The sequence below is a fragment of the Nycticebus coucang genome, chromosome 10 (assembly GCF_027406575.1).
Source record: "Nycticebus coucang isolate mNycCou1 chromosome 10, mNycCou1.pri, whole genome shotgun sequence".
Taxonomy (NCBI): domain Eukaryota; kingdom Metazoa; phylum Chordata; class Mammalia; order Primates; family Lorisidae; genus Nycticebus; species Nycticebus coucang.
In genome coordinates this window covers 107,264,013-107,288,097 of record NC_069789.1, presented here as the reverse complement: position 1 = coordinate 107,288,097, position 24,085 = coordinate 107,264,013, and the positions used below count along the sequence as shown (strand labels likewise).

The window sequence follows — 24,085 nt, the reverse complement described above, 5'->3', positions numbered from 1 at the left end:
GTCTGGAACAAAGGCGGCTTCCAGAAAATGCTAGATGAACTGCCCTTGTTGTCCAACTCTCCTAACACAGGATAGCAGTGAATGTATATAAGACACAAAGGGCCGAGACACTATCTCTCAAAACATCTCCCCTACAAAGAAATAAAAACTAACAGGCTTGCAGGGAAGTCTTGAGTTTATAAAGATATTTATTTTTCCTTACATCTCCCATGTAAACCAAGGAGATACCTGTGACTGAAGGCTTCTATAAATTTGTAGAGTAAATCCCAAGGTGAGTCAAATTCCAGTATGGTTCTTTATATGACAAGTGATGATCTGGTCACAGAAAGTTCTCTTACAGTGATGACAATTATGCAATAATTCTTCATTATGAATTCTTAGCTAGCTTGTGAGCTTTTTCTTTTGGCCAAATCCAAATGTCTTTTTCTAGCACAAGTTCTTTAGTGGTGATGCAAGTGGAATGCCTTCTGTTTTTCTCTCTGGTATGAATCCCTCTGTTATGGGTAAGGGGTGGGCAGTGACTGAAGGCACCTTACATTCACTGCACTCAAAGGTCTTCTCCCCAGTGTTGACTAGTGCATTTAGTTGAGGAAGAGCTGGCAAAAAATAAACTTCCCAACATTCTTAGTACTCAGAGGGTGGGTTCCTCCCATGAGGAGGGAAGGATAAGCAGTAGATGAAGGCCTTTCTATGGTCACTGAACTAATAGGGCTTCTCTCAAGTATGGACCCGCTGGTGCTGCAGAAGGTGTGACCTGCGTTTGAAGGCCTTGCCACACTCAATGCACTTGTAGGGCATTTCCCCAGTGTGGATGACAGAGTGCTGAATGAGGTACGTGCTTCGATGAAATGCTTTCCCGCACTGGGTGCATTTATAGGGCTTCTCCCCAGTGTGAATCCGCTGGTGCTGCATGAGCTCTGAGCTGCATCTGAAGGCTTTTCCACACTCCATGCAATCATAGGGTTTCTCTCCAGTGTGAATGATGTAGTGTTGAATTAGGTGTGCCCTGTTGCTAAAGGCTTTACCACATTCTTTGCACTCAAAGGGTCTTTCTCCAGTGTGGGTCCTATTATGGCGAATAAAAGTAGAGCGGTGAGTGAAAGCTTTTCGACACTGACTGCACTCATAGGGCTTCTCTCCAGTGTGGATCGGATGGTGCTGCATGAGGTATGACCTGCGTTTGAAGGCCTTCCCACATTCTAGGCATTTGTATGGTTTCTCCCCAGTGTGGATTAGGTAATGCCGCAGGAGAGTTGAACTCTGGCTAAAAGCTTTCCCACAAGCATTGCATTCATAGGGCCTCATTCCAGTGTGAACCCGCTGATGTCGTACAAGATACCACTTCCGGCTAAAACATTTCCCACACTGCTTGCATTTGTAGGGGTTTGTCCTGGCATGAATCAAGGTGGTGTCTTTCCTTGTTTGCTGTGAGTCATTTTCAAGGAGAATATCTCCAAGAGATACCCCACAGTGCAGATTATCATCTGTCCCCAAACCTTTATCTTCAAGGCTCATTTTCTCAGGATAGGTCTCCTTGTGAGGGTCTGTCCCTGGCTTCACTTGATCTTTCTGCATTTCTAAAAGCCCTCCCTGGTCCCTGGATTTCCCCAGTCTGGAGTTTTTTGACGATCCCAGAGTCAAACTTCCCAGGAAAAAGGCTTCCTCAGATAAAACTGGCAGACAAGGGGTTGGCTCTCTCGTCTGAAGTTGTGCTCTTTCACCTGAAGGAATCCAGCATACAAAGGAGGGGACCTTCAGTGATACAATACAGTAGGAAAAAGATAAGTGACAAAATAAGGACAAAAATAGTAACTCTGACACTGGCTGCATTTTTATATCTCCATAACCCATGTTTCCAAATACTTTTCATGGTCCTTGTACCCTGGATATCATTAAAGGGAAAATATGAAACACAGGCTGGACCAGGGAACAGAAAATCTAGAGTGGAGATGCATGTCTTCACAGTTCAGAGAATAGAAGGGAGGACACAGTTGTTCTTTTTTTTTTTTTTTTTTTGAGACAGAGGCTCAAGCTATCGCCCTAGGTAGAGTGCCGTGGCATCAGAGCTCACAGCAATCTCCAACTCCTGGGCTCAAGCGATTCTCCTGCCTCTGCCTCCCAAGTAGCTGAGACTACAGGTGCCCACTACAATGCCTGGCTATTTTTTTGGTTGCAGCCGTCATTATTGTTTGGCAGGCCCGGCTGGATTCGAACCCGCCAGCTCAGGTGTACGTGGCTGGCACCTTAGCCACTTGAGCCACAGGCGCCAAGCCGGAAGACAGAGTTTTGATGACATTGTCTGAAGGGCATTTGCTCCAAACAATGATGCATCTTGGTGCTATGAAAGTAAAGGGAAAAAAAAAAAGAAAACAAAAAAAAAAGAAAGTAAAGGGAAGCAGCACCTAACAAGATTGGGAAGAAAAGGAGATAATGGAAGGCCTCCTAGGAGGTGTCCCATGAGTTGGATCCTAATGGAGAAGCCAGAGTAGTTGCCAAATAAGAGGAAGTAGGCATTGGATGAATGTGAGGGAGTAAAAATAGGCAGATTCGCTCTTGGAGAATACTTAAGAGTTAAAAGAAAAGGCCACCAGATGCCTGGTGAAGCCAACATGAAAGGAGTGATCAGAGTTAGGGAAAGAGAAGAAGACCCCAGCAAAAAGTGATAAAAGGGTATGAACATGCACACATATATCAGATTTTTTTTTTTTTTTTTTTTTTGAGACAGTCTCATTTTGTAACCCTCAGTAGAGTGCCATGGTGTTACAGCTCACAGCAACCTTCAACTCTGGGCTTAAGCTATTCTCTTGCCTCTGCCTCCCAAATAGCTGGGACTACAGGTGCCCACCACAATAGGCCTGGCTATTTGTTGTTGTTGTCGTTGTTTAGCAGGCCCAGGCCAGATTCAAATCTGCCAGCCTCAGTATATGTGGCCAGTGCCCTAACCACTAAGCCATGGGCACCAGGCCCATATATCAGATTATTATTTTAAACAACAAATATGGAAGTTAAGTGAATACATCTCTTCCAAAAATGAGACAATTCTAAGGAACCTGGCTTTATAAGTAAAAACAACTTGTAGGCTCTTGTAGATAAAAAGCATTTGGGGTTTGTTTTCTCTATATGTAAGCAACTTGAGCACATTTTTATGTAGAGTATAGAAAGGATGAAGATACAGCTAAGAAAGAAAATCAAAAGCAAGTTCCCTGAGAACACAGTGGGAAGGGTATAGGCACTGGCGGAGAAACTAGCCATGGTTAGGTGCAAGATCTCCTCCATGGAGGACAAGAAGGGAAGCCACAGGTATGAGACAGATAAAGATAAATCTTTAAGAGTTTAGAAACAAGGTGGCACCCATAGCTCAGTGAATAGGATGCCAGCCACATACACCGAGGCTGGCGGGTTCAAGCCCAGCCTGGGCCTCCTGAACAACAATGACAACTGCAACAAAAAATAGCCAGGCATTGCAATGGGGGCCTGTAGTCCCAGCTACCTGGGAAGCTGAGGTAAGAGAATTGCTTAAGCCCAAGAGTTTGAGGTTGCTGTGAGCTGTGACACCACGGCACTCTACCAAGGGGAATATAGAGAGACTCTACTTCAAAAAAGAAAAAAAGAAACATGTAAGTACACAGCCTTTATTTTTAATATAAATTTAATTATACCTTGGGACATCAGTTGCTGAGGAAGTAGTAAGCATGTCTGAGGTTACAGGAGCCAGTGCAGGGAAGAGAACTGCCCAGAGCACAGAGCAGATGGACTGGGGTGATGGATGCTGGGTTAGATGAAGCTGGAGAAGCCCAGAAACTGTTTGGGGGGTTTCTACACTTCTAACCTGGTTGGATAACAGGACATTATCTGAACCAGGAGTTGAAGGTGCCTCTGAGACACTTAAGTGAAGATGTAGAATTGAGGAGACAGAGAAGGAGGTGTTTAGAACACAAAGGGATAGAAGTGGGGCTGGCCAAGAAGGCTGAGGAACCACAAGAGGGGAAAGTCCACACTCAGCAGTGATGCCAATCCACTAGGTGGATCACTCTAGCTACACTCATCAACACAGAAATGGGGGAGAAAAGGCCAAATGACACTGTGGTGTCTTTCAGGGGAGAAGGGCAGGAAAATATAGTACAAGGGGCTACTCTGAGTGATGTTCAATAAGGATGGATAAATAGATTAAGAAAGAGGAAGAGTAGGATCCATAGTATAGTATGGATAGTAATATCAAAAGAGAAAAGGTTCAAGGTGGGGCCTGTGGCTCAGTGGGTAGGGTGCCAGCCCCATATACTGAGGGTAGTGTGTTAGAGCCTGGCCCCAGCCAAACCGCAACAAAAAATAGCTGGGTGTTGTGGCGGGTTCCCGGGCTACTTGGGAAGCTGAGGCAAGAGAATCGCCTAAGCCCAGGAGTTGGAGGTTGCTGTGAGCTATGACAGGGCACTCTACCAAGGGTGATAAAGTGAGACTGTCTCTAAAAAAAAAGAGAAAAGGTTCCTTTCCCCTGAGTCTAAAAGGGAATGTGTGATATTACTTTTATTCATTATAATTAATACTGTTACACTGATAATATTAACAACTGGCTTTTGTTACTATAGGCCAGGCACTGATCTAGGCAGTGCTGTGCATAACCTCATTACATTCTCAGACAACTCAATGACACAGAAATTATCACCACTCTGACATTTTTGAGTACAGTAAACCAAACCTATTTGCTCTTCTCCTTGGGCACACAGCTAAACTATATTTCCCAATTCTGAGCATTCAGGTGTGACCAAATGCCTAGTTCTTGAAGATTATACTATGAAGTTTCACACAGAAATTCAGAGGCAGTGGCCCCCTCACTCTCTGAAGGCTACCATGAACACACCAAACCTGTGGGTGGCTCCTACCTGCACAGGTGCTGTGGGAGAGGCCTCTCTTCACTGTCCACAGCTCCTGTCCATGCTCCAGCAGGTGGATCAGCTCTGGTTTGGGAACCTGATGCCCTGTTGGTGGCAAAAGAAACAGTACAGGGGTAATTTGATGAGAAGAATAAAATCTTTCCATTCTTCCTGTGACTTCTTAACAGGGGAATAACAAATGTGGGCAAAATGCTGATCTAAGAACGAAGGGCTTTGTATGAAGTGAATTGTGTTCCCCACAAAAGTCATGCATTGAAGCCCTAATCCCCAATGTACTGAATGTGGAGAATGGGTACTTGAGAAGTAATTAAGATTAAATGAGGTCACAAAGGTGGGGCACTAATCTGATAGGCCTTATAAGAAAAGGAAGAAAGATCTCTCCTCTCTCAACTCTCTACCATGTCAGGTCACAGCAAGAAAGAGGCCACCTGTAAGCCAGGAAGAGAGGCCTCACCAGGAACTGAATTAGCCAGCACCTTGATCTTAGACTTCCCAGCCTCAAGAACTGTGAAAAAATGAATTCCTGTTGTGTAAGCCACTCAGTCTTCCGTACTTTGTTTAGGCAACCGAGTAGACGAAGACAGGCACAAATCCTGTTCTTGAGGTGCAACTACTGTAGAGTGAAATACTGTCTACACAACACCCATGGCCCTTGATCTCCATCTATAGAGGACAACACTGTTCAGGTCACCCACTGCCCTTGACCTCTATTTATGGAGGCCAACACTGATGAGGTACACACCACTGTCACAGCCATGGACCAACACAAAAGTGAGCTCCTGCCTTCCAAAGGCATATTCTAATTAATCTAAATCATTGGTTCTCGAATACTCGTGCTTCAGAACCACCCGAGGATGCCTGATTCCAACCTCAAGCCAAATCAAACAAAATAACTTGGGGTGAGGCCTGACTGTCAATACTTTTGAATAGACTTCCCAGAATATGCTGGTACACAGGGTTAAAAACCACTGGCTGAAATAAATTGGTAAATGACATCCCTCATCATCAGCAGTCTGAAATAGGGAGGTGACCCAATTTGGGTTCTCCTTTCTCTTCCAAAAACCTTTGTTCTGAGTGGGTAAAGAGGGCTGAACCCCAGTCATGGCTGCAGTATCCTACATCCCTGTGAGAAGTGTCCTGAAGTGGTCAGGCTTTCATCTGACAAGTGAGGAACAGCAGAGAACTGTAACATCCTTGATGACATCAATGGGCTGCTGCATCCAAAAAGCCTGAGTCACCCATACCTCAGTTTCTCTGTAGGTTTGGTAGTGAATTTTCTTCCAGGTACAGCCAGTTTGATCTTGTTTTCTAGATGTGCGGAGTAAGAAACTGGAGGGTTGTATATAGTAGACCAATGATTGAGACATAAAGACCCACGGAAATATCAAGTGGCAGATTCTGATCCACAGCCCAGGTTCCTTCAGACACATCTCAGTAAGGTTCATCAATGTGTGCTACATCCCTGCTGTCAGCTCCAGGATGGGGCTGTGGACATTCCTTAGACTCCACCAGGAGTGGAGCTCCCTGTCACTCTTCACATGTTGTGTCTTCTACCTAGAACACCTCCAGCAACTCCTATTCACCTTTCAAGTATCAGCTCCTGTCACTTCCTAAGGTGTCCTTTGAAGCACCCATAATAGGTTATGGCTCCCTGGTATTTACTCCTAAATTCCCCTCATTTTTATTTCTATAATTCATTTTAATTATCAGCTATGGGTTGATGTCCACATTTCCAACTAAACTCATAGTGACAGGTTTGCACAGAACACATAGTATACTATCATTTCTAATAAATTTTCTTTAATAGTATTCATTTTTCCACTATTTTATTCTAAAAGGGAACCTTGTTTTGCTCTGGTAAATGAGAAAGTCATTTTCACTTCCTACAAATAGAAAGCTATCATGAAAACACAACAACAAAATCAAAATAATGCTATCAAGCCCCATCAAGTTCACCTAGCCTCTTCAGAGGTGTGAGTTGGAGGCTTTCCCCTAGTTGAAAAGAGAAATTAACCATACTGGAGAGTGGAAAGGTGAGAGCTTGGCACCAATCTGAGTCTTTTTCATGAGAAAAATTAGCACAGTGGACTGGGAAGGTAAAAAGAACGCCAATTGAGGACATTGCTGTACACCTTTTAAAAACATCTCCTGGACCTATGGAGGATTGGAGCCCAGCAATAGGAAACAAGTAATGACCCTGCAGACACTGAGGGCCTTTTTACAGAGATCCTGTTGCTTAGAAAGATATCTAGAGGGCACTGTTGACAAACATCTCCTTGGGGACTGCCTGATTCACTCCCTTCTCTTAGAATAGCCCATCACTCACCACCCCTAGAGCTGTAAGGACAGCTGGTCCCACTAGGCTGACCAATCAGCTTCTTTCCTGTGAAATACGGAATAAAGACTTCCGACTGAGGCCAGAGTATGCTGAATGCTAAAGTAAGGATTTATGTTTAAAAGGACTATGTTTCTACCCTAATGATCCCTGATGTAGACACAGGAAGACCAGACAGAAAGAGATGAGATCAGAAAACTATAAGAGCTGTGAGGAGGAAGGTAGATGACTCCTGTGACCCTCCCCCTTCTGGCCAAGAATCAAGAGAGGCTAGAGTCCCTCAGGGTGAGAGGTGAGCTATTACCTAAAGAAACCAGGAGCCCACAGGTTTCCAGCATCACCTCCCGGTACAGGGTCCTCTGGGCCAGGTCCAGCTGTCTCCACTCTTCATGGGTGAAGGTCACAGATACATCTTTGAAAGTCACCAACACCTGAAGTTAAACAGAAGTAGTGTGTTGACTTTGTGCTGTTAGACAGGATAAAAGCCTATCACTCAGTTGCTGGTCAAGATGCAAAGAGACATAGGCATGAATCACTAAAGGCTCCTGAGGCCCAAGCTCTGGGCTAGGCTCAAGGGAGAGGTAGATTCTGCCTTTTGACATAATACAATTGTGGCTAAGAGAAAAGCCTCCCATGGGGAAACCATTGGAGATGACACAGACAAAAGCAATCCTATGATAATTGTGGGAGGCAGACTATGAATGCTCTAGCACATCAGAGGACTGGAGGCAAATGATTATAATAGTAATTCTAAGCACGATTAATAGCAGCAACAGCAGCAGCTGAGTCCCCGGTCCTCACTGTGTTCCTACATACGCTGAGGCCTTCACATGCTATAGTGAAGTAAATAAACATCTCAGTGCTGGAGCCAGACCCCCCACACACCCCCAGGTAAAATCAGGCCTGTGGAATCTTGACACTTGATTGCTGTGTGACCATGATGAGGATATCATATTATTTCCCTAAGCCTCAATTTCTAAATAATAATTATTCCCACTTCACCAGGCAGTTGTGAGAACTGAACATGTTCACAATCACTGGAGTGCCTAGTACATGTAAGTGCTTGATGTTTTGCAACTTTTATTAATCTCCCCACAGGCCCAGAGGGAAACACCATTATCACTTCCAAGTCATGTCACAGCAATCTGGAGCTCAGGCAGCTTTAGAACTCACTTAGTCTCACATTTAAAAAGCAGAGGCAGGATTTGAACATCCAATAATAGACTTCACAAAGCTGCCAGAGGGTATGCACATAGGGGCAAGGGGAATTTTAACTAGAACTAGAATCATCAGGATAAGATTATCCTACGAGGGCCAGGCAAGGTGGCTCATGCCTATAATCCTAGCACTCTAGGAGGCTGATGTGGGTGGATTGCTTGAGCTCATGAGTTTGAGACCAGCCTGAGCAAAAATTAAGACCCCATCTCTACTAAAAATAGAAAAACTGAGGCAAGAAAAACTGAGCCCAAGAGTTGGAGGTTGCTGTGAGCTATGATGCCATGGTACTCTACCCAGGGCAACAGCTTGAGACTCTGTCTCAAAAAACAAAAGCAAAAACGGTGTCCTCCCTTTTATACTGTGAACTGTGAAGAGGGGCGCTGCACTCTATCTAAAGGTGACTGTAGCCCAGTGGGTAGGGCAACGGCCACATACAAAGGAGCTGGCAGTTTCAAACCTGGCCTAGGCCTGCTAAACAACAATGACAACTACAACCAAAAAATAGCTGGGTGCTGTGGCAGGCGCCTATAGTCCCAGCCACTTGGGAAGCTGAGGCAAGAGAATGGCTTAAGCCCAAGAGTTTGAGGTTGTTGTGAGCTGTGACGCCACAGCACTCTACCAAGGGTGACATAATTAGACTCTGTCTCAAAAAAAAAAAAGAGCATGACAATGTAAGATGGCCCTAAAGATTCAGAAGACAAGAAAATAGGGCAAGGAGACCAAGGAGATTACAGTTAACTTTATTTACGTTTGAGATAGTCTCACTACGTTACCATGGGTAGAGTACCGTGTCATCACAGCTCACAGCAACCTCAAACTCTTGGACTTAAGTGATTGTTTTGCCTCAGCCTCCCAAGTAGCTGGGACTCCAGGCACCTGCCACAAGGCCCAGCTATTTTGTTGTTGTTGTTATTGTTGCAGTTGTCATTGTTGTTTAGCAGGTCTGGGTCAGATTTGAAACCGCCAGCCCCAGTATGTGTGGCCTGCACCCTAACCACTAAGGATGGGCGCCCAGCCAACAGTCAACTTTAGATAGAGTGACAAGGCAGGCCTCTTTAAGGCGTGGACACTGGAAGGAGTCTGAGGGACACAGTCCTGGCAGTGGTCAGGGCCATAATGGGAGAAATCAGGGTAATCATGGGCCTCATGTGTTCAAAATGTCTACTTCTCCACACTCTTATCATGGAATATTTTATTTTTAATTTTTTAATTTTGTTTTTCTTTTGAGACAGAGCCTCAAGCTGTCACCCTGGGTAGAGTGCTGTGGCATCACAGCTCATAGCAACTTCCAACTCCTGGGCTCAAGGAGTCTTCTGCCTCCGCCTCCCAAGTAGATGGGACTGCAGGCGCCAGCCACAACGCCGGGCTATTTTTTTTTTTTTTTTTTTTGGTTGCAGCCGTCATTGTTGTTTGGCGGGTCCCGGCTGGATTCGAACCCGCCAGCTCAGGTGTATGTGGCTGGCGCCTTAGCCGCTTGAGCCACAGGCGCCAAGCCGCAACAGGGAATATTTTAATATTCACCTCTCATCTATAACTCTCTTAGACAAGAAAATAGGTTCACTGCTGTCAGCTGTAACCAATTCCTAACCACTTGTCCTAAACTGAAAGAAAGAAATTCCTTAACCTGCCCTGACAATTTGTCTGTCCCAGCACATAGACAACCGCAAAAACCCTACTCTTACCCTTTCCCGCCACTGCCCTTAGCTTTGTAAAGACCATGATCCCGGGAAGCCAAAGCGTCAGACACCTGCTGGAGTGAGCCCCTAAAATCAGCTCACGCCCAGGGAGCATCTCCATGGAAACAACATCCTGAGTTATACTCCCGGAATGTGTTGAGCACTGACGGGACAAACATCACCAGTATGCCATTTCTCCTTCCCTCAACCCAGAGGAGGAAATGTCAGTATCACTGCTTTCTGCCCAAAGAAATGAAGGCCAAGGGCTGCAAAGGGCCTTGCTCAAGGTCACAGCCCCGGAATGGGGCACTGCTAGAATCCGCAATGAAGTCTCCGGACTGCGGGTCCCTCTACTCACAGGGTAGAAGAGCTGTGGGAACGCCCCTAAGAGGAGAGCGCGGTCCTAAGAGACCCGTTTCACTGTCCACACCGCACCCCACTGGTTGCCAGAATCGGAGGCTTTCCCCATACAACCCCCGGCGTGAATTCCGGACCCGGTGCTAGTCTCTGAGAACCAACTGCAGGAACGTGGCAGTTCGAAGGGCCACCGGAGCCTCAAGGCCTCAGGACCCTAAGGGCTGGAGGCGCCATCTGCTCACCCGCGCCGCGTCCATTGCCGCCGCCATCCGGCCGTGAGGAAAACCGGACCTCTTGAAGCAACCTCAGAAGCCTTGCCGGCTCCTACAAAGGAGTAGAGCTGGGCCCCATCCTCCGCGCTGTGCAGTCCGCTAGAACCTGGGTGTGGACAGATGGTCTGCAGCACAAACACACTCCCACACCAGGAACGCCGGAAATCCCGCCCCTGGCTACCTGGCCGCTGGCCACGCCCCCTCTGGTGCTGTCTTGGTCCCCGGCGCGCCCAGGTTCCGCGGCTTTCAGGGTGAAGTAGTTTTTCCTGGTATCCGGCCAGGCTAGGGACGTTCTTCACACTCTGCCGCCGGTGCGGGGTTCCCACAGGGGCCCCAGCGAAGGAGGCGAGGGCATGGGGAGATTAAAGGGGAGGCGCCCAGATTTTCTGCGATTTATTTTCAGGGTCTGTTAAGGGAACAAGTGGGCACCGCATTGTGCATTTTAAAAACTGCATTCTGGGCTTAGCGCCCATAGCATAGTAGTTACGGCGCCGGCCACATAGACCCAGGCTGGTGGGTTCGAACCCAGCCCAGGCCAGCTAAACAACAATGACAACTGCCACAACAAAAATAGCCAGGCGTTGTTGTGGGCGCCTGTAGTCCCAGCTACTTGGGAGGCTGAGGCAAAAGAATCGCTTAAGTCCAGGAGTTGGATGTTGCTTTGAGCTGTGATGTTAAGGCATTCTACCGAGGGTGATATAGTGAGACTCTGTCTCAAAAAAAATAAAAAAAACTTCATTCTGTTCTGGTGCCTCAAAATCCCGACAAACTGGCTGTGAGCGCCCTGCCCGGGCCACCAGGTGCACCGGTGTGATAAGGCTGGTACCAGCCACAGATCCCCTTTTTGCCCTTCCATCTATGTAGTGACATTCAATCACACCAATAAAATCTCTTTACTATCTTTTTACTTGAGCATTCCACCTTGTACCCCAATAAAGGCACTTTTCCACGAGTTCAAAGTCTTTCTCAGCTCCCCATTTCCGTGGTTGAGGCCCCCATGTGATGTGCCATGCTTATCTCTGTAGGACCAGCAGTATAGTAAATCCTTTAATTTTATAGGCTTCTCCCACCTTGATTTCCAAGGCCATATTTGAGTGATCCTTAGAGACCCAATAAGGATATACACACACACACCCTCATTTAAGCCATGTCATCTACAATTAATTGTTACACTTCAATGCCTGAAGGCATTTGCAAGAAACTATAATGCTAAAGTGCGCTTCATCTCCAAGGAGATCCATAGAAAAGACTCTGACAAGTATAGGTTCATGATAACTTTAAGATAATACTATCAGATTGGGTGAGACTTTTCAGAACTCTAATGAAACAACTGATGGATTTTTAACTGGCCCCATAAGCAAGAAAACATTTTTGTTTTTGTTTTTGTTTTGTAGTTCTCTTGTGTTTCAAGCTCCCAGGCCAGTAAGATTTGCTGATCAGAGCTTTGTAACTTCCTGTTGAACTGATGCATTCCCTTTTGAATTTCATTCCCAGGAGCAGCAGAACTTTCTTGCCAGGAAAAGACAAGATAAGCAATGTGCCACTGCAGATTGTCCCCCAAGACACTGAACCTGCACACAAGGCTGAATGACCAGTATTAACATCTAGCTTGTTACAATACTAAAATCTCCACCCCGGAAGGGACTTGTCCACTATTTTTTGTTCACCTGATGTGTGTACTAGCATGATTTCTCACTGTGCTTGAGTGCCCTGTACTCTACGCCAAACATATAATGATATTTATTCCCCTCAGATATTATTCATTTTCACCTTCACGAAAAAACCCTGACCCTGTTGATCAGGGAGATAGATTTAATGCAGACTATACCTCCTGCATCCCAGTTTACGCATCCAGTGCAATAAATTGATTCTTCCTTGACAATCTTGTCTCAGTAATTGGCTTTCAGTGGTGTGAGCAATAGTGAACTCCTTTGTGGGTTCATTAACAACACCAGTGGGGGGAATTAAAAATCCTTGCACTATAGGAACTCCACTCAATCTCTTTGTATCTTTGCCTTGTATTTTTCCTAACCAGAGACCAGTTTTATGGAAGATAAATTTTTCCACAGATGGAAAGGGGGGGATTAGATTTTAATAAAAAAATACAACCTAACCTAGATCCCTTGCATGCACAGTTTTACAGTAGGGTTTGCACTCCTATGACAATCTCTCACTAATATGTCAGGAGACAGAGCTCAGGTTGTGATGTGAGCAATGAGGAGCCACAATAAATACAGATGAAGCTTTGCTCCATCGCCCATTGCTCACCTCCTGCCGTGCGGCTCTTTTCCTAACAGAAAGTGGACAGGTACCAGTCTGAGACCCAGGGAATGGGGAACAATAACTGTATAGAATTTGGACTTTGGGTGAACATTCCAAAACAACAATTGCAATCTGTAGCATCTTAAGAATACAGAGGGGCAGGGTATGGTGGCTAACAACTGTAATCCTAGCACTCTGAGAGGCACAGGCAGGAGTATCCCTTGAGCTCAGGAGTTCAAGACCAGCCTGAGCAAAAAAGCAAGACACACCTCCACCCTCTCTACTGAAAATAGAACATCTAGCTGGACAATGTGACCGTCATCTCTAGTCCCAGCTACTCAAGAGGCTGAGGCAAGGGGATCACTTGAGCCCAATAGTTTGAGGCTGCTATGAGCTATGATGATGCCACAGCACTCTACCCAGGGAACAGAGTGAGATTCTGTCTTTAAAAAAAATGTACACATTTTAAGAAAAAACTATTTAAAAAAATTTTTTTTTGAGACAGAGCCTCAAGCTATCACCCTGGGTACAGTGCTGTGGCATCACAGCTCACAGCAACCTCCAACTCCTGGGCTCAAGCAATTCTCCTGCCTCCGCCTCCCAAGTAGCTGGAACTACAGGCACCTGCCACAACACCTGGCTATTTTTTGGTTGCAGCTGTCATTGTTGTTTGGCAGGCCCAAGCTGGATTTGAACCTGCCAGCTCAGGTGTATGTTGCTGGCTCCTTAGCCGCTTGAACCACGGGCGCCAAGCCTAAATTTTTTTTAGACAGAGTCTCACTATGTCACCCTTGGTAGAGTGCTGTGGCATTGATAACAGAGTTATAGGTTCTCGGTCTCCGTGATTCCAAGAATGAATCCAGGGACCACAGGATCTGTGGTAAGTCAGGATTTATTCACAGAAACAAAAATTACAACAACTACAAAAAAAAACCAAACCTCCTGGCAGACAAAATCCAAGAGGAGAACAAGCTCTCCTCCTCCCTCTTCAGGGTCTGTCCTCAGACTCTCTGCTCAGGGGTTTATATAGTGGCAGGGGGGTTGTTTTGCCAGAACTCACAGTTGACTTTTAGGGTGTGGGTATTTGTCAGTAACAGCCAGCTGTCAATGAGATCTCAGGCCTTGGAAACTTACATGAAATTGACCAGCCAGAAATCCACACGGAGCAGACAGCAAGGCACCAGTGTCTCTTCCGCAGGTGTCTGGCCCTTCCAGCCAGCTGGTTCCTCCATCCTCAGCAGCATCAGCACCTCCAGGGCTAAGGCGCAGGTAGTGGTACCACCTTCTGCATTAGCATCACAGCTCACAGCAACCTCAAACTCTTGGGCTTAAGAGATTCTCTTCCCTCAGCCTCCCAAGAAGCTGAGACTACAAGTGCCCACCATAATACCGGTCTATTTTTTTGTTGCAGTTGTCATTGTTGTTTAGCTGGCCCAGACCAGTTTCAAACCCACCAGGCTGGGTGCATGTGTCCAGCACAGTAACCACTGTGCTACAGGCACCGAGCTACTATATTAAATTTTCACTACTCAAGTCACATTTGACTTCTGCAATTACAAAAGGTGCTCAACATGATTTGTATTCATCTTTTGTTACCAATGCATATTGAGTATTATAATATTGATAGTTTTTTCCTTTCTTAAAATGTGTATACATTTTTTGGGGGGACTCTGTATTTTCTCTGATGAGAAAATTAATTTAATTTTAATTTTTTAAATTTTTAATTTTTTAAATTTTTAAATTTTAAATTTTTATTTATTTAAATTTTAAATTTATTTATTTAAAGTTATTAAATTATTAATTAATTTATTTATTTAAATTTAAGAATTTAAATTTTAAATTTGACTATTTTTTAAATTTTTAATTTTTTAAAATTTTTTTAATTTTAATTTTTTTAATTTTACTTAATTTAATTTTAATGAGAAAATTAAATTAATTTTCTCATTGTCAGAGAGATAATTTCTCTGGAATTTGAGATGGGCTTTTACAAAAAGCACATTCCTTCTGGTTTGCTGTTGGCTACTTTACTTCCTAATAATCACACTCAGTATTTCTATACAAATTATAGTTCATACCAGGATCCCATACTCTTTACCAGTGACATCAAACTACAGAATTATCAAGGCACATGGCTTTTCATAGAACCTCATGAAAAGCTTCCTCTCAATAGTACTGGGCATCACGTTGATACAGGACATGTGGTGCCCCAGCCAGCTCAACTGAGCTGAGCTGGAGGACCTGCTGCCTCAACCCTGGCGGTATTGGTGCAGCCAGCAGAGAATCCAGCAGGCTGGAGGGTAGGGCGGGGGGGGAGGCGGCCTGCAGGAGGCTCCAGTAGCCAGAGGGGCCAGACAACTGCTGGGGAGACACCAGCCCCTTAGGTCTCCTTCCCCCCTTCCCCTTGCATTTGTGGCTTAACAGGGAGCCCTCTATTTCCTAGGCCTGGCCAATTTTGTGTAAGTTTCCTAGGCCTGGGAATGAAAGGAATTGTAGCCATTCACTTGCGCTGAGTTCTGGCTAAATGTAACTATGGAGGACCCCATGCGACTATATATACGCCCTGGACAAAGAGCCTGGAGAGAGACAGACAGACTGAGGGAGTGAGAGAGCTTCCCTCCTCCCCCTTCTCTCTGCTAGGAGCTTTGGTGTTTTTGTTCTTTTTGTAAATAAATCCTGTCTTACCACTGATCTGTGGTCCATGAATTAATTCTTTGAATCACCAAGACCAAGAACCTACTGAAGATGAAATTCCAGCATCAACATGACATGCAGGAATAACAGAACAAATTCAGGCTATTACAAGAGCCACAAGACAAAGTCAAAAGTGATCCCTCCTCAGGGTGACTTCTGGTCTAAAAAGAAAACAAAAATGGAGGCATTGAGACCAAAACTAGGACCACAAATCTCTGTATTGTTTCACTGGACATCTTGGATAGCAGTGCAAATTAATGGAGCGAGATCTCTTCTTGGCTATAATAGCATCCCTACTGAGACATATGAAGCAAAGGATCTGTAAAACTTGTCCAACTTTTCATACAAACAGAGCCCAATTCTGTATTCCCACCACCCCAAGTTGCAAACAGAACCCCTTGATTAAAGGTAGATAAAACAGTAAGACCTTTATTTGTGCACAACCAGAACAATGCTAGACAGGAAGTTACCAGTGAGTGATTTGGAGCCTGAAAACATCAACACAAGGGTCATGTGAGACCAAGAATTTCCATGAAGACTATCTTTCCCTTCACACCTTGAACTGAACGCAGACAGGATGCTTTTAGTCAAAACACAGGCGATCCATGGCGCATTTGGAAAGGAAATAAAATCACTCGAAGGGCTGAGGCTATTCAAAATTCCTTTAGAAAAATGAGGAGAGCACAAACACCTGTCTTGCCTTGGGATATCAGGGTTACTGAAGCCCGTTATGCAAGGTGCAAGGGGGGTGATAGCTTATATTGAGAAACCAGCAGTGACTGAGCTCTGGCAAGGGTCTTGGGCATCTATAATGTGCAAAGCAATACTCTGGTTTCTCTCTCTCTCTCTTTTCTTGCAGTTTTTGGCAGGGGCTAGGTTTGAACCCACCACCTCTGGTATATGGGGCCAGTGCCCCACTCCTTTGAACCACAGGTGCCACCCTCTGGTTTCTCTTTAGATCGTATAACTCTTTCACCTTTGAGAATGTGCAAAGCAGCAGCTTGTGGACGCCTAACATATACCTGGAACTCATAGGAAATTTCACCCCTCTGGATGGTTAGAATTAATAGGTTCAACTTCACACACATGGCTCCCTCACAAAGGATCCCTAATCACTCTGAACAAAGGGCACATTTCCTGCAGTTCCTTTCTCAAATGTAGTCTTCCTGATACTGAACATTGACCTTTGGGCCAAAGGATTTTTCACATTTGCTGACTTCATCAGGCCTCTACATGTTGTGACATTTTTGGTGTTGAAAGAAGCTGGAGCGTTGGCTAAATGATTTCCCACATTTGCTGCATTCATAGGGCCTTTCTCCGGTATGAACTACCTGGTGCTGAATGAGGACAGACTTTTGCCTAAATGATTTCCCACACTGGCCACACTCATACGGCCTTTCTCCACTGTGAATTCTGCAGTGTTGAATAAGGCTGGTGCTTCGACTAAAGGACTTCCCACATTCACCACACTTATATGGTCTTTCTCCAGTATGAACTCTCTGGTGTTTAATGAAGGCTGCTCTTCGGCTAAAGGATTTCCCACACTGGACACACTCATAAGGCCTTGCTCTAGTGTGAATTCTCTGGTGTTCAACAAGGCTATAGCTTTGCCTAAAGAATTTCCCACATTCCCCACACTCATAAGGCCTTTCTCCAGTGTGAGTTCTCTGGTGTCGATCAAGTTTAGATTTGTACCCAAAAGCTTTCCCACATTCACCACACTCATAAGGCCTTTCTCCAGTGTGAACTCGCTGGTGTCTAATGAGGGTGGCTCTTTGGCTAAAAGATTTCCTACATTGGTCACACTCATAATTTTTTGCTGTAGTGTGAATTCTACGATGTTCAATGAGGCTAAAGTTTTGTCTAAAGAATTTCCCACACTCCCCACATCCATAAGGCCTTTCTCCAGTGTGAATTCTCTGGTGTCTAATAAGGGTGGCTCTTTGACTAAAGGATTTCCCACATTCACCACAGTCATAAGGCCTTTCTCCAGTGTGAATTCTGCAGTGTTCAATAAGGTTGGAACTTTGACTAAAAGATTTCCCACATTCTTTACACTTATATGGCCTTTCTCCAGTGTGAACCCTCTGATGTATAATAAGGGTCGCTTTTTGACTAAAGGATTTCTTACACTGGCCACACTCATAAGGCCTTGCTGTAGTGTGAATTCTCTGGTGTTCAACAAGGCTGAAGCTTTGTCTAAACAATTTCCCACACTCACCACATTCATACGGCTTTTCTCCTGTGTGAGTTCTCTGGTGCCGCACAAGATTAGATTTGCACCCAAAGGCTTTTCCACATTCTCTACACTCATAAGGCCGTTCTCCACTGTGAATCCTACAGTGTTCAATAAGGTTGGAGCTTTGACTAAAAGATTTCCCACATTCACCACACTTAAATGGCCTTTCTCCAGTATGAACTCTCTGATGTATAATTAGAGTAGCTTTTTGGCTAAAAGATTTTCCACATTCATTGCACTCATAAGGCCTTTCTCCAGTGCAGACTCTTTGGAAGGGAACAAGAGAATACTTGTCTTGGAAGGCTTTTCCACATTTGCTAGACTCATAAATTCTTTTTCTAATGAAGACTTCTGGGTGTTGAACAAGAGCATGTTTACAGTTGGAATCTTTTCTGCAGCCACCTGACTTGTAATGACGTTTTCCACAGTGAACAATCTCCCCACACTCACTGATTTTATTTAGCTTCTCATCTCTGGATGTGACCTGAGGCTGGAGAAGGCACCCATGGGCTGGGAAGTTCTTTCCAATCTTTCTACAGAGGAAGGGATTCCCAGACACATGGAATATGCAGTTTTTCACAAAAGAGGCCCTATCTAAGTCTCTTTTTAATTGATTTTCTGGACTGTGTTGCTTCTGGTCCTGGTGAGGTATTGCACATGTCCCATCGAAGTATGGTTTCTGCCCACATACATCAGCCAAATGCAAAATGTCTCTCAGGATTGGGATACACATCTCACAGGGGTGAGTTTCCTGGATGGATGAACTTGCCTTCAGAGTTCTAACTGGTGACTCTTTTTCTGCAGAAATAGTCTGTGCAGGCGTTGTCTCTTCATCATCTGTTCCATGCCAACAAACTGAAAGGAGAGAAATGCTGATGAAATGCATGCTGACAACAAAGTGTATTACCTGTGTTTTAAACTTTTTCTGTTCATTATGCTTTGACAGCTTAACAAATGTTGCTTGCTACAAAGACTACTTCTCTCAGGGATAATCAATTATTTTTATGTGGTCTTGCCCTGTCATCTAGACTGGAGTGCAGTAGTGCAATCATAGCTTACTGCAGCCTTGAACTCCTGGTCTCAAGTGATCCTCTTGCCAAGCCTAGCCCAGAAATGTATGCAATAAACCATAGGAAGATAATTTAGTATTACAAAAAAGTGGAAAGAAGGTCTGGTAAAACAGTCCAGGTTATACTAGAAGTATTGATCACAATAATGCCTGTAATTCCCAACACAGGTTGCTAAGGGGAAATGCCAGCTAGAAGTGGGTAGGAGTAGAGGCAAAAGCTGTCACAGATATGGACATAGGCACCTGGCCAAGGGAAGGGTGTGAGGAAGGTGAGATCTATTCAGCTTACTGCAAGAGCTCTGCCTGTTGTGTGAATGTTTCTTGTGTGGGCGGTGCTGCAGAGATTAAGCCTGCAATGAAATGTCAGGGAATAAGGAAGGCTGAAAGCTTGCTCAGGCAAATAGCGACTTTATTTCTTTCACCAAGCTTATATAGGCACATAACTTAATCAATAAACATATGACTTAAACCTTGGCCCCAGGCCTCTTACTGCCTGGCACCTGCTGCCTACGGATTAACTGATAACCACTTAACTAACATTATCTAAAGTTATTCTTATGCTAAGTAATCAAAAACAAAACCATAAAACAAGGTTCTGGGGAAATAAGCTGTTTGAATGCTTGACCTTTAACAGACCATCTGAAGGCAGTTAATCATCTTTAGGGAATAGTCTGGAAATAGCTGAGATATACAGGTAACTGCCTGCAAACCTGCCCCCATGAAGCTCGGCCCTAAATCACTTCTACGTGATTAGGCCCTAAGCCACATGTAGAGTTCTATCCAGGTTCTTCCCCTTCCAACTCACAAAAGACTTCAAACTTGCATTCACAAAATGGAACCATTTAAAGATTTACTTATAGGCTTTTTGCCTATATCTGCCACCCAGATCCTACCCTGAATGCTTTGGGACAATAGTCAAGACTGTAAAAAGGGCAGAGCTGCCTTTGAGGGTAAATAGGAGAGACAGAGACCAGGACACAGGGGTTGGTGTAAGGGCCTTACCCAGTGAGGCTATAAGTGCAAAGTTCTCCAGCATCACATTGAAGTAGAGGAGCCTCTGAGCCTCATCAAGGAGGTCCCACTCATCCTGGGAGAAGTAAATGGCCACATCCTCAAAGGTCACACAGCCCTGTCATCATGGGGACAGATCATTCAATGATTAACTTCTTTCCAAGGATTTTAAGTTCATCCACCCACACATCCTCCCCCTGCTCACTCTCCTCCCCATCCCATTACCTTACTATAGACCTACTAATTCCCCCAGATGACCACTTAATGACTCTCAGCTAATCCACCTGACTGAAACTCAGCCTGACTAAATTCCCCAGACCAAGGATCGTTACTACATCCTGATGAGTCTAAAGCCTAATAACTAAGCATAAGTACTAGCCACAGTGTTATCTTGCCTCAATTACTCCTATGTTTCTGTACCTGATTTATGTCTACTATACCCATAGAAACTTTTTCCATGTGCCATATCATTCACTTTCTCACACTGTTCCCATGGCCACTTCATTTACTCCTACCAACTCCACCTAGACGCCCAAGTATGAGACACAGTCATGGATCCATCCTCTCTTTTCTGGGCTGCCAATAGCATTATCACTATGACCAGGATTTCCACTCCTAATTGTGACCTAAGCTAGAGTGAAGGGCAGACATCAGGTACCACCTTTTTGATGTCTCCATCCTCAATTCCATCCAGATCTGTGTGGCCAGTTACCAACTGGATACCTTCACTAACTGCTCTTTGAAATATCTCACTCCTAAGATGACCAAAAACAATCTTCCTTATACCCTCAATGAAAATTAACCCTATTGCCTTCTCATATTTAGTGGAAATTCCGCCCTTCCACTTGTTCAAACCCATGAGTCACATGACTCCTTTCTCTTTCACCTTCAAAATCCAAAAATCCAGACAGCCCTAATTAAAAGCTGATCCAGAATCCAACCACATTTCTTATCTCTTTGGCTATCACCCTGGCCCAGTCACCATAAATACCCATCTAGACTCTTTTTTTTTTTTTTTTTTTGAGACAGAGTCTCACTCAATCGCCCTGAGGTTGAGTGCCCTGGCATCATAGCACACAATAACCTCAAATGCTTGGGTTCAAGTGATTCTCTTGCCTCAGCCTCCCAAGTAGCTGGAACTATAGGTGCCCACCACAATGCCTGGCAATTTTTTTTTGAAATGGTGTCTCACTCTTGCTCAAGCTAGTCTCAAACTCCTGAGCTCAGGCTATCCACCCACTTGGGCCTCCCAGAGTGCTAGGATTACAGGCATGTGCACATGGCCCCCACTAGACTATTGCAGTATCTTCCTCCCTCAACTTTCTATCACCTGATTCACACCCACCGTCTGTTCTCTTGGCTGCAGTAACAGGGAGCCTGATCCAGACCAGGGTCAGATCACCTTGCTGTTCTGCTCCAAACCTCCCAGTGCTCTCATTACTTGTAGAATAGACATCTGACTTCTCACAGCACCATTCTAAGCCTGACTTCTGCCACTACTCTAACTTCCCATGAGAAACAAAGAAAACCTGTGATCCCCAAGTCACCTCAGCCTCACTTCCAAGCATTTGCAATTCTACGACCTATGCCAGGAGTAACTTTTCATCTTATTCCTTTGGTTGCCACCCTCAGAAACCATTCTGTATAATCCCTAGCCTGGATTTATTATATAACTTTTGGCCTATTTTTTTTTTTTTTTTTTTTAGGTTCTCAAGGAATAAAAGAGCAGCAGATCAAGAGTCCCAGGACAGAATTCTAGATACAAAGGGTGAGCTTACAACAGTGAGGCCCTGGAACATCCTCTGTTTACCTTGGTACAGTCCATAAGTGCTTCTGTAGTCATGGAAATCTGTGGGAAGAGGAAGGTTGTGAGAGAGAAGTAACTAAGGTTGAGGGTCCACAGGCTCAGGCCTTCCTGTTTCCCTGGAGTTAAGTGTTCCTGAAATGAGTAGGTCTCACTCCTCAGCGCTGAGTCTTTTCTGCTGTGGGATCCTGCGCCAGAACTCAACCTTCCTGTGCCTCAGTGTTATCACCCCCTTTCCAGGCTGTTCTAGTTCCGATCAGCTTTTGGAAAAGTATGACACGTCTAACTCAGACGATGTGTATGTTCTATTCACAAAGTCTCGTGGCTCCCAGCAGCCTGAGCATGAAAGTAAAACCTCTGTCATGGCACCCCACATCTCATCATGCTGGCTGATGGAAATGAGGAGCCGATCCTTGAGCGCCTCACTGTCCTGGACCTAGGGGTCTGGACTGCAGGGATGTCAGCAGGGGCCCTCACTTGGGGTTTACGAGTTGAGTGCGGTGAGGGCAAGTGAGACCCTGGGGGTGTAGTGTAGGTGTAGTGCAGTGCGTTCTAGATCCTTCTAGAGGAAATGTGAGACCTTTAAAATGTGTGTGATAGTGTTTTCTTCTTCAAGTTAGTGTCTGCAAGTAAGACCCTGGGAACAGGCACTCACCTGGGCCGGGTCCCTAATTGAAGCCGCCTGCAGATTCAGGACCCAGAGGAACCGGGAGTGGTGGTGACCAGGACGGGATGAAAGGGGTACTTGGGCAGGGCTATCGCCACCGCTGCAGACCCTCAGAGCAGCCGGCCTGCAGTGGGGATGACCCCTACCCTCGCGCCTTCTTAGTCTCGTCAGCTTGACCTGAAATCCTGGCTCCTGAAGCTGGGACAAATTAAGACCCACCCTGTAAGCACTAAAATGACTAGCACAGCAGCTAAAAGGAAGTCCCGCCCCCACCCTGCGAACCAAACCTTTTGTGAGTGCTCATTGGCTCTGCACCTTCTACTCTGCGCGGGACGTTGGGGGTAGTGCAGTTCCCACAGCTTCGCAAGCTGCGGCGCCGGAAGCGCTCCTCTGGAGCTGGGTCAGCCTGGGGAGGCTGCGGTGAGGGACAACCCTAAGGGCTGGTTGCGGGATCGTCTCGACAGGTGTGAGGGAGACTGGGGAGGAGACGGTCCTCACCTGGTCCACGACTCATAAGGGCACCTACAGGAGGCCCCTCCGCTGGGAGGGACCAAGCAGGGACCCCAGGAAGGCACCGAGTTCCGCGTCAGGTCCGGGCGCCAGAAAGCTCCTTTCTTCTTTCTTCCCTCAATCCCCTCCCACTCCACGAGTTTCCGAGCTTCCAGCCGAGAATCACGTACGGAAGGGTCGCCTATGAGCCCGGGACCGGCTGGGGACTTTCTCCCACCTGGCCTCCTGCACATCTGCCGGGACAGTCTCAGCACCAGCTGGAGGGCGCCCCGGAGCGGCAGCTTGTGGAGATCGGAACGAGGCCCCTCGGACTCGCAGGGAAGACTGGGCCCTCCGGGGAGCTGTGGAGACCCTGGAACCACGGAGCGGGAAGGTTCTTAGTCTCTTTCGGGAAGCCCACGCTCACCCCCTGAACGAGCGGCCAGGGCTCCAACAATAGCGACTGTCTTGTTGAAGGCCTGCGCAGGGGTGCCAACACCCTCTAGGGGTGTCGGTTCCCGCACCTCCCTACCTTCTGGTTCCAGAGGCCGGCCGCCCCGGCTACGGTCCCCTCACCCTAAGCCGCACCTGTCTGGTCCCCTTCCTTGCTGTCCCCTCGGAGAGTGCGACCCAATCAGCCCCGCGCCGGGAGGTCTCGGTGCCTGCCGGGGAACGGGGGCCCCCATGGGGGGGTCAATCCGCCCCTGTGAGTCCTGGATGCGCTGGCCCGAAGCCGACCCGGCTCGAACTTTTCTGTTGTCCCTGATTGAAACTAGTGCAGCGCCTGCCACGGACTCAGCCGCCAGCGCAAGAGCAGTAGATGATGCACCTGCGCACCCAAGGACGCCGCTCGCACGCTGAGTCGGTGCGACTCTGTGGGATGGAGCGTTACGGTTGGGCCCGCAGCTTTTGGGGATAGCTGTGTAGCTTCTCAGAGTATCTGAGCCCGATGAGTCCGATAAGCAACTGGGTGCTCAGACACAAACAGAACTGTCTGGAAATCGTCCAGTGGCGCCCTTAAAAGAGGCAAAGCGCCGCTCCTGCTCTTGAGGTTACGGACGCCTTTTCCCAGCTCCTCAGGTGGATCTTGCTGAGCTTTGTTCCGG

The 24,085-nt window shown here is 46.1% G+C and overlaps 2 protein-coding genes across 6 annotated transcripts; both read right to left on the bottom strand.

The window, feature by feature from the left end:
• Positions 1 to 14: 14 nt before the first annotated feature.
• On the bottom strand, positions 15 to 10,867 carry ZNF550 (zinc finger protein 550). The gene is made up of 4 exons (XM_053605274.1): positions 10,718 to 10,867; positions 7,529 to 7,655; positions 4,878 to 4,973; positions 15 to 1,721 (listed from the first exon to the last, which is right to left on the bottom strand). The coding sequence occupies exons 1-4, from the start codon at positions 10,742 to 10,744 to the stop codon at positions 718 to 720; spliced, it is 1,254 nt and encodes a 417-aa protein (XP_053461249.1). The 5' UTR covers positions 10,745 to 10,867; the 3' UTR covers positions 15 to 717.
• A 5,260-nt stretch (positions 10,868 to 16,127) lies between these two features.
• Positions 16,128 to 23,551, bottom strand: LOC128595976 (zinc finger protein interacting with ribonucleoprotein K-like). Of its 5 annotated transcripts, none has more exons than XM_053605259.1 (6): positions 23,512 to 23,551; positions 22,778 to 23,352; positions 22,479 to 22,688; positions 21,830 to 21,868; positions 20,011 to 20,137; positions 16,128 to 18,794 (listed from the first exon to the last, which is right to left on the bottom strand). In XM_053605259.1, the coding sequence occupies exons 4-6, from the start codon at positions 21,860 to 21,862 to the stop codon at positions 16,930 to 16,932; spliced, it is 2,025 nt and encodes a 674-aa protein (XP_053461234.1). In that variant the 5' UTR covers positions 21,863 to 21,868; positions 22,479 to 22,688; positions 22,778 to 23,352; positions 23,512 to 23,551; the 3' UTR covers positions 16,128 to 16,929. The 5 variants fall into 5 exon arrangements, with proteins under 5 accessions (XP_053461234.1, XP_053461236.1, XP_053461233.1 ...); XM_053605261.1 differs by having other exon boundaries at positions 22,778 to 22,905; positions 22,989 to 23,546; XM_053605258.1 differs by having other exon boundaries at positions 22,778 to 23,546.
• Positions 23,552 to 24,085: the final 534 nt, after the last annotated feature.

Coding starts and splice junctions, on each gene's coding strand:
- ZNF550 (XM_053605274.1), bottom strand. CDS start 10,744: ATGGCGGCGGCAATGGACGCGGCGCGG. Junction 4,974..7,528: donor TGGGCTCCTGGTTTCTTTAG/GTAATAGCTCAC, acceptor TGCCACCAACAG/GGCATCAGGTTCCCAAACCA. Junction 1,722..4,877: donor CTCCCACAGCACCTGTGCAG/GTAGGAGCCACC, acceptor GGATTCCTTCAG/GTGAAAGAGCACAACTTCAG.
- LOC128595976 (XM_053605259.1), bottom strand. CDS start 21,862: ATGACTACAGAAGCACTTATGGACTGTACCAAG. Junction 20,138..21,829: donor CACTTATGGACTGTACCAAG/GTAAACAGAGGA, acceptor CCATGATGACAG/GGCTGTGTGACCTTTGAGGA. Junction 18,795..20,010: donor TGCACTTATAGCCTCACTGG/GTAAGGCCCTTA, acceptor CTCTCCTTTCAG/TTTGTTGGCATGGAACAGAT.